We start from the raw sequence: 9,368 nt of genomic DNA, 5'->3' as shown, positions 1-9,368 counted from the left end.
ACAGACGACTGGTTTTGGGTGCGGGAAGGGGCACTTTTACTGCTTTATAAAGTAAGCAGCACAGCACAACAGTTCATGTGCTGGTCGTTGCCTAATTAGGACCCGAAGTAGATAAATATCAAGTGTGCTTTTTAAAACAGTATGCGACAACAGCGGGAAATGCTGTATATTCATGCAGTGTGCACATGTCAAAAGAGTAAATCCGATCAGAAGCTTGTGTAGCGTCTGGACCAATCAGACACACAATTTATTTAGTTATATTTAATAAAATACTCTAACACCCCTCAGTCAACAAACCAACTATGAGGGTCTATGGACCCTTCCCCCGAAATGCATCTAACACCTCAGAAAGGCAGAACAGGCCTCTGGTTCCATGGCAACCAATGCTGATATCACTGGTTTTATTGCCCAAAGGAATGCGGGCAGAGAAACTCACAATTCATTTACCCTTAGGAAAGACACACAATGCCCATAAAAATGGACTCTTCTCTAATTAATTCATAGAAAAACCTTTCTGTGAATGAACACGCATCTCCTCAGGACATTGTGTATACCATTACTGTTCTAGTATATTGTCTTTTGAATTGTACACTGTTTTGTGTGTGTGTTATGATAGATCACTAGTTAATATGGTCTGCGGTTGTGAGGCCGGTTGGATGTACTGCCAAATTCTCTGAAACGCCTTTGGAGATGGCTTATGGTAGAGAAATGAACATTCAATTTACGGGCAACAGCTCTGGTGGACATTCTTGCAGTCAGCATGCCAATTGCACGCTCCCTCAAAACTTGCGACATCTGTGGCATTGTGCTGTGTGATAAAACTGCACATTTTAGAGTGGCCTTTTATTGTGGCCGGCCTAAGGCACTCCTGTGCAATAATCATGCTGTCTAATCATCATCTTGATATGCCACACCTGTGAGGTGGATGGATTATCTCGGCAAAAGAGAAGTGCTCACTAACACAGATTTAGACAGATTTGTGAACAATATTTGAGAGAAACAGGCCTTTTGTGTACACAGAAAAAGTCTTAGATCTTTGAGTTCAGCTCATGAAAAATGGGGGCAAAAACAAAATGTTGCGTTTATAATTTTGTTCAGTGTATGTTGGTACATAGGCAATATATTAGTGTTCTAAGAATTTTTTGTAATTTTTGTTAGATTCTGAGAAGATGAGGATGTGAGCTAGCACCCTTCTAAGAACACCCTAAGTTTGTGCCAGGCTTCGGCCGTGTCTTTACATTAGACCCCGTTCTAAAACGGAGCTGATGGTTTCACTCAGGTGGTTAACTAACTCTTTTCATAGCTTCATTCTCTGGTATTTCCTGATGGCTTCATCCATCAAGCCTCATTTGCCCTTTCCCATGTATGAGTGATTGTTTGTTTGTTAGACTAGTTTGTGTTTAGTTAATAAAACTCTTGTGCACAAATTACATGAGTTTCTGATTCTGCCTTGCAAATTAATGTCCCTTTACGATTTTGATCCTTACTACATGCTCTAATGCATTAATACTGTATGAAAGTATTTTCTGTGGCCACGGAAATATCCTTTCCTAGAGTTGATATGAACTTACACTGAATGTTCGCTTGACGAACAGATTGGTTGATGGCAATTTAATTCTGCTACAGTTACTACTGGCAGCTGATATAAATAATTGTAATGAATCATAATTAACTATAATTATTTATATACATTTCCCTTTTGAGCTAATTTGCTACACTTGTGACATATAAACACGCATATCAACCCGATCACTTTATTTAGCGTTCATGTAAACACTACTTTCGGATTTGTCAATCAGAATGAATTAATTCCGATGGAAGCAAAAAGTGTCCATGTAAACGTACCTATTGTTTCGACGCCGGAGCAGGAGTAGACAAGAATGGCTCCTAAGCAATTTAGGTGTTTTGTTGTTGGATGTAATAATGAACATAGCAGTCGTCATTTACTCCCGACATTTGTGCTGCTGAAAACGCCGTGGATTATGTTTGTTTTTGAAGGGAATGCGTCCCCCGATCTACCTAAATGCGTCTATGTTCGCGCAAATCTGTCGTGATCCAGCCTCACCTACAGAAGAAGTGAATATAAGGTTCTTTTATGAATCTTTGCAAATCGCCTTTCCTAATAACGGACTAGTTAGCAAGTTTCACGATGAATGCGGCTAAAGTTTACGTCTCTCAGAGAGCGGCTCGGAAGAGAGGGGCGGGGCGAACAGAGCTCATTTGCATTTAAAGTGGCATGCAACAATACGGCTTGCTCTGAAAAGAGCTGTTTTTGACAAGGTAAAAAGGGTGTTGTTTTACACTACCACTGAGACATTTTAACCAAAGTATGTTATAGACTTTTCATTAAGACCCTAAAGAATCATATCAACTTGTGGAAAATGGGCATCCGATGACCCCTTTAAATTAAATGTTACAAATCTCCAAATCTCTGTTAAATTAAATGTAAATCATGTAAATCATGTTTAGTGATGTTCTTACCTGGGAATCGATAAGTTGTATTATAATGATATATTGTGCAACAATTAGGACTGCCAATGTGTTATTATTTAATCTAAATAATTACATGATTTGCTCATTAATTAATCTAATTAGTCATAAATAATTATATATCATTATTTGCTGTGAGGGGGAAAAGACTCTAAATGCTCCAAATAAACAATTAAAAGAAAAATTATTGTTACAGACAGGGGTGTTGAGTAGACAACACAAAAAGGTGACACATTTTTAAAAAGTCAATATTGTATGCAGGGGCGTAGATTACACTTTTAATATCACGTAAATTCGTCCTCCACACTTTTTCGGACAAGTGTGTTCACATAGAGGTTTTCAAAAGCCGGTGTGAATAAATATAGATTTAAATTCAAAGAGACAGGATAGTCTGTGCATGATCTGATGTTTTATTCGGACCCAGAATAAGGCGAGATTAATATCGTGGAGCGCTAAACACTCCATGCAGTGTGTGTTTAATTCATACTCGAAGCCGGAGGGCGCTCTCGCGTAGAAAGTCATACCAGGAAATTCCTAATATGGACAAAAGCGTCCAGCTATTACTGTATGAAAACAGTTGTTTTCACAGAAAAACAGAAACATTTGGAAACATGAAGACATTAAACATACGATTGCGACAATATATGGTTTATTTGTGTTTTTCAAGTTATCTCCAGCAGGTAATAAATAAAATATATGAATTAAAGAAGTCTCTTCTGTTCACCAAGCCTGCATTTATTTGATCCAAAGTACAGCAAAGCAGTACAATTTTGAAATATTTTTACTAGACTATTTAAAATAACTTTTCTATTTGAATATTGTGGTGAGGGGGGCGTGGTTTAGCGGAGTCTGCAGCGGGAGAAAGAATTGGTATGGACTTCATCGGGCCATTAGAGCGATCAGCACGCGGGCATCGCTTTGCATTAGTCCTAGTGGATTATGCAACACGATACCCGGAAGCAGTCGCGCTTCGCAACATTTCGGCGAAAAGTGTGGCGGACGCGCTGTTTCGGTTAATCTTCCGAGTGGGGATCCCGAAAGAGATTCTCACAGATCAAGGCACGGCGTTCATGTCACGTACGTTACGCGAGCTGTACGGATTATTGGGCATTAAGTCGATTCACACCAGCGTCTAGAAAGCCGAAATGAAATTCAATACGTGCTGGACCTGAGAACAAAATTCCACACTTTGGGGCAGCTGTCGACGGAAAATTTGTTACAGGCCCAGGACAGGCAGAGTCGGCTGTGTCCCCCAAGCCTCCACGGGGTTTTCCCCCTTTGAGCTTCTCTATGGGCGTCAGCCCCGCGGGGTGCTGGACGTCCTGAGAGAAACTTGGGAGGACGGGCCTTCAGAAAGCCGAAATGAAATTCAATACGTGCTGGACCTGAGAACAAAACTCCACACCTTGGGGCGGCTGTCGACGGAGAATTTGTTACAGGCCCAGGACAGGCAGAGCCGGCTGTACAACAGGGGGTCCAGGCTGCGTAAATTTGCACCGGGAGAGAAAGTGCTTGTATTGCTCCCTACATCTAGCTCTAAATTACTCGCCAAGTGGCAAGGACCCTTTGAGGTCACACGGCGAATTGGGGATCTTAATTATGAGGTCGTTCGCACAGATTTATCAGATTTATCACCTCAACCTCCTAAAAAAATGGAGTGAGGCGGAGTCAGTAATGCTAGCGACGGCGGTGAGTGGGGAGGAGGATCTCGGGCCAGAGGTAAATACTAAACTGCAATCTCTAGCTCTGGCCCCTGGGGGAGATCACCTCTCGCCCGCACAGCTTGCTGACGTAGCCCAGCTACAGCCATATCGTTTACCTGAGCACAAAAAAAAGGTGGTTCAGGCGGAATTAGAAGCGATGCTAGAGATGGGAGTAATAGAGGAGTCCCACAGCGATTGGGCGAGCCCGATAGTTTTAGTACCAAAAACGGACGGCTCTGTACAATTCTGTGTGGATTATCGCAAGGTGAATGCTGTGTCGAAATTCGACGCATATCCAATGCCGCGGGTTGACGAACTGCTTGATCGGCTGGGTGCAGCTCGTTTTTATTCGACACTGGATTTAACTAAAGGATATTGGCAGATCCCCTTATCACCTCTATCCAAAGAAAAAACAGCCTTCACCACGCCGTTCGGATTGCACCAATTCGTTACGCTTCCGTTCGGGTTGTTCGGGGCACCGGTCACATTTCAACGCCTCATGGATAAGATTCTTCGGCCGCATGCGACATATGCTGCTGCTTATCTAGATGATATTATTATTTATAGTAACGACTGGCAGCGGCATATGGAGCATGTGCGGGCCGTACTGAGAGCGCTGAGAGGGGCCGGACTGACGGCCAAGCCGAAGAAGTGTGCGGTTGGGCGGGTCGAGGTGCGGTATCTGGGCTTCCACTTGGGCCACGGGCAGGTGCGTCCATTTCTGTCCCCCTCACTTCTGAAAAGATGGCTACGCCCCTGCTTGCATTATATGCAGAAAGATGGATTATTTTTTCTAAAACTCTTAGTTTGTGTTCATCTGAAGAAAGAAAGTTGTATAAATATGGGATGGCATTAAGGTGTAAATGATGGATTTTTTTATGCTCCACTGTGCTGCATTTTAATTGTTGTTGTTGCATTAAATATATGTGTTTGCCATTGTCATTGTGCCATTGCGTTTTGTTTTCTCCCTTTAATCAAACTTTTGTATTTCTGACAAAAATATTTTATGCAGTTAATTTTTCAGCAAATTTACTTTGCATTGAGAATATGGTTCAGTATGATGAAACAAGAATCTCCTTTCTTTTTTTCCTTTTTCAGGGTTACTTCTAATTTTTAATACTTGAGTATAATTTAAAGTCATACTTTTTTACTTTTTGTTTACATACTTTGTATGTTTTTGGCCAGATACTTGTAATTTTAATTGAGTAAAATTAATCTTATTTTTACTTGATTTGCTTCAAACTTCATCAGATTAATGTCAAAACACGGCCGATGTAAAACTGTTGAGGAGATATTGATATCTAAAATTTTGATGCCATGGCAACATGTCAAACTTGAATATTATTTTCTGGTGATTTTGATTCAGATAACATTCTTAGAATTTCATGAAACTCAACACACATATAAGTATTAATAATATATAGACACTGGGAAAAGCTCATAAAAGGGCGTGGATGAGGCACTCTATAGCGCCACCTTTTGACAAAACTTGGGGGGTTAGTTTTAGCTACAGTCACCAAACGTGGTACATATATTGTTCTCATCAAGCCGGACAACTTTCTAATTTACAGTAATTAATAATTACAGTACCTGTCCCAATTTTTGGCGTCTTTGTGAACGAACTTCCAAATCATGGTTTTTAACGTGCGATTAAACCGTTCCACCAGGCCGTCTGTTTGTGGGTGGTAGACGCTGGTGCGAATCGACTTAATGCCCAATAATCCGTATCTGTACTTTCACTTGAGTATATTTTTTTGAGTACTTTTTACACCCCTGACTGTGAGTCACAAAGTCATTCAAATTTTGCACTGGACTTTTAATATATTGCCCAAGTCATATGGACCACTTTAATTATACATTTGTAAAATGTATTTTAAATGATACATTTTATGGTGCTTTGGTGTTTTATTTCTTTTCACATTTTGGGAGCTAGACAGACAAAAGTCATTATGAACTGTTGTTGTACAGACTAGCATAGTGGTTTGGAATGACGTGAGGGTAAGAAAATAATTAACTATTCTTCAATCTTCATGATACAATATTCTGAAATAATTGCATACTCTTATCAGAGTGGAAAATAGACTATGATTGTGTTCTGGATGTTCTATTGCATATTTGAAATTATTTGTATTATTTTATATGTCCTTTCTGGGATTTTTTTTACTAATTGTGTGTTCAGTGTGTTCTTTGCATATAACAAAATCTCCAATGGTTGAATCTGAAAATTACAATCAATGCAAATCAAGGGAAAAGAAAGGTAGTGTTAACAACTCACCGCAGCAGCGACATTAATGTTATATTCTCTATAGTCCATAAATGTTATTATATTGCCACGGGGTCTGCGTATGCAGGTGCTGTTTGCATATGTACCCGCAGATGAAACTGTAGCTTCCAGCAAAAATGCACCAAAATAAAACAGCAAAGCGATGAAATGGTAGAACATGTCCTGTAAACAATGGGAGACAATTTGAGTTTATGATGTGTACAGATCAATTGATCAAAAGCTAGATTTCAGATAATCCTGTCAGATTATATTTCTAAATAAATAAATTCATTCATTAATTCATTCAATTAATTTTCAGAAGGACTGTGCCAACATCTCCAAGACACTTGAAGAAACCTATACTGAAAATCTATACCTGAACAACTATGTGCAGGTGAACCTAGGACAAAACCTGTTTTAAATGCAAAATGGTCACACCAAATATTTATGTATGTATTTATTTATTTATTTATTTATTTTTCTTTCTATTACTTCATGTCATTCCTTGATGATGGTGAGATCAGATCTCTGTGTGGAGCATACTGGCTGTTGTCAGATTCCTTATGCATACAAAAATCTCACTGGATTATTACAATTAATGAGAAAAGGCATGTTTGGAAATGTAAAATTTTATTTCCTACTGACACAGTACATACAATATTGTTAGAGTGATCTGAGCCAAGGGCCCAACAATCTACAGCCCGTAGGGCTGTTTTAAAATTTCTCATTTCTATTTCGTATTTTTCTTCTTTGCTTTGTTTTTTCAGCTTGAAAATGTTAATGTAACATAAGAGTTTGAAAATACCCCACTAAAAGCCCGTTTCCACCGCAGGAACTTTCCCCAGGAACTAGGGACTTTGGGCGCTTTGGGACTCGGTGTGTTTCCACTGCATGAACCAGGATCTAAATAAAGCTCCGGGTAAAAATTTGCCCCTCAGAAAGTCCCTGCTCGTGAGGTAGTACTTTTTCAAAGGTCCGGTACTTTCGGGGCTGGGACTTGGGCGCTGAACATGCTTGGTTGAGTTCACGCAACACTGTATTTCAACCACCATTTATTCACATATTATTATTATTTTTTTTTAAATATTACTGTTAATATTACTGTCATGAAATGTAGTTTTAAAAGTTTTTCAGGCGAGAATGTAGCTGTTTAAAACTCAAATTTGCTGTTTATTTAAAAAGACCTATTTGAAAATGTGCTTCGCTGATTTCGGAGACGTGAGGTCCACGCGATCACCGGGCACTCAGTGCTCATGTATTCCGCTGAGAGGACCATAACCTTGGCTAGTCCTTCTGACATTTGCCGCTGGCTCTGATGTCTCTGTAGTGGTTAAACATGAGATATAAATGTTCATCTTTCAAAAAATACAATGCCGTGAAAAGGTTTTTGCCCCCTTCCTGTTTTTTTTATTTAAATTTTTGCATATTTGTCACACTTAAAGGGTTAATTCATCCAAAAATGAAAATTAGCCTGTGTTTTACTCACCCTCAAGCCATCCAAGGTGTATATGACTTTCTTCTTTCAGTGGCATCATTGTAGTGGGCGGGTGTTTCTGTTCAACAGTCCAAAACACGTTAAATAAAGCGCACGCATCCATAATAAAACGTGCCTCACACGGCTCCGGGGCATGAATAAAGGACTCCTGTAGCGAATCCATGCATTTTTGTAAGAAAAATATCCATATTTCAATCGTAATAAACACTTTTCTCTCACTTCTGCTGACTGTCGTATGCTGAAGTGTTCCGGCGGATAACGTAGGACGTATGCATCGCGCACGTACCTCTGAGATATACTAGTCTCACAAGTTTGTTTAAGGAAGCAAAGTTTCCTTACTTTAGCAAAGGAAAATCAGTCTCCTCTTGGCTTATATCAAAATCCTTCGACATTTTTCTTTACAAATCCTCGTTTTGTGCTTCTAATTCATGACCGGCGTTTTGTTTTGTTCTCTCTCCGCATTCGTCACTAATCACGCAACGTTCTACGTCATCCGCCGGAACTGCTGTATGACAGATAGCGGAAGTGATAGAAAAGTGATAGAAAAGTGTTTATTACATTTGAAATATAGATATTTTTCTGACAAAAATGCATGGATTCGCTACAGGAGGCCTTCATTCACCCACCGGAGCCATGTGAGGCAGGTTTTATTACGGATGTGCATGCTTTATTTAACGTGTTTTGGACTGTTGAACAGAAACACTACAATGATAGAGCTTTGAAGTGCCAGGAACATTTTTAATATAACTCTGATTGGATTCGTCTGAAAGAAGAAAGTCATACAGCCAGGATGGCTTGAGGGTGAGTAAAACACAGGCTAATTTTCATTTTTGGGTGAACTAACCCTATAAAAGATTCAGATCATCAAACAAATTTTAATATTACACAAAGATAATGCAAGTAAATACAAAATACAAAATTATGATTTCATTTATTAAGGGAAAAAAGCTGTCCAAACCTACCTGGCCCTACTTGAAAAATTAATTGCCCCCTCCTGTTAAATCATGAAAGAACTGTGATTAACTACATTATTTTAGAATTTTAGAAGAGTTAAATTTCACTAGCCACACCCAGGCCTGATTACTGCCAGACCTGTTGAATCAAGAAATCACTTAAATAGAACCTGTCTGACAAAGTGAAGCATGCTTAAAGAGCAACAAATCATGCCGCGATCTAAAGAAATTCAAGAACAGATTAGAAACAAAATAGCTGACATGTATCAGTCTGGAAAGGGTTATAAAGCCATAAGGCTTTGAGACTCCAGTGAGCCATGATCAGAGCCATTATCCACAAATGGAGAATACTTGGAACAGTGGTGAACCTTCCCAGGAGTGGCCGGCCTACCAAAATTACTCCAAGAGCGCAACAACGACTCATCCAGGAGGTCATAAAAGAACCCAGAACAACATCTAAAGAA

General features: G+C 39.5%; 1 protein-coding gene across 2 annotated transcripts in view; it reads right to left on the bottom strand.

Moving 5' to 3' along the window:
• The window catches only part of mal2 (mal, T cell differentiation protein 2), a 20,334-nt gene that overhangs the window by 2,499 nt on the left and 8,467 nt on the right, over positions 1–9,368 (bottom strand). Inside the window, exon 3 of one of the 2 annotated variants that reach the window (XM_016574915.1) lies at positions 6,469–6,639. In XM_016574915.1, the coding sequence (XP_016430401.1) occupies positions 6,469–6,639 (171 nt within the window). Of the gene's footprint in view, positions 1–6,468; positions 6,640–7,596; positions 7,778–9,368 lie in introns of those variants that run through there. The other variant, XM_016574916.1, reaches the window with a different exon arrangement.

The sequence above is a fragment of the Sinocyclocheilus rhinocerous genome, unplaced genomic scaffold (assembly GCF_001515625.1).
Source record: "Sinocyclocheilus rhinocerous isolate Xijiao unplaced genomic scaffold, SAMN03320098_v1.1 scaffold1705, whole genome shotgun sequence".
Lineage (NCBI taxonomy): Eukaryota > Metazoa > Chordata > Actinopteri > Cypriniformes > Cyprinidae > Sinocyclocheilus > Sinocyclocheilus rhinocerous.
This window is presented reverse-complemented; position numbering and strand designations above follow the sequence as displayed.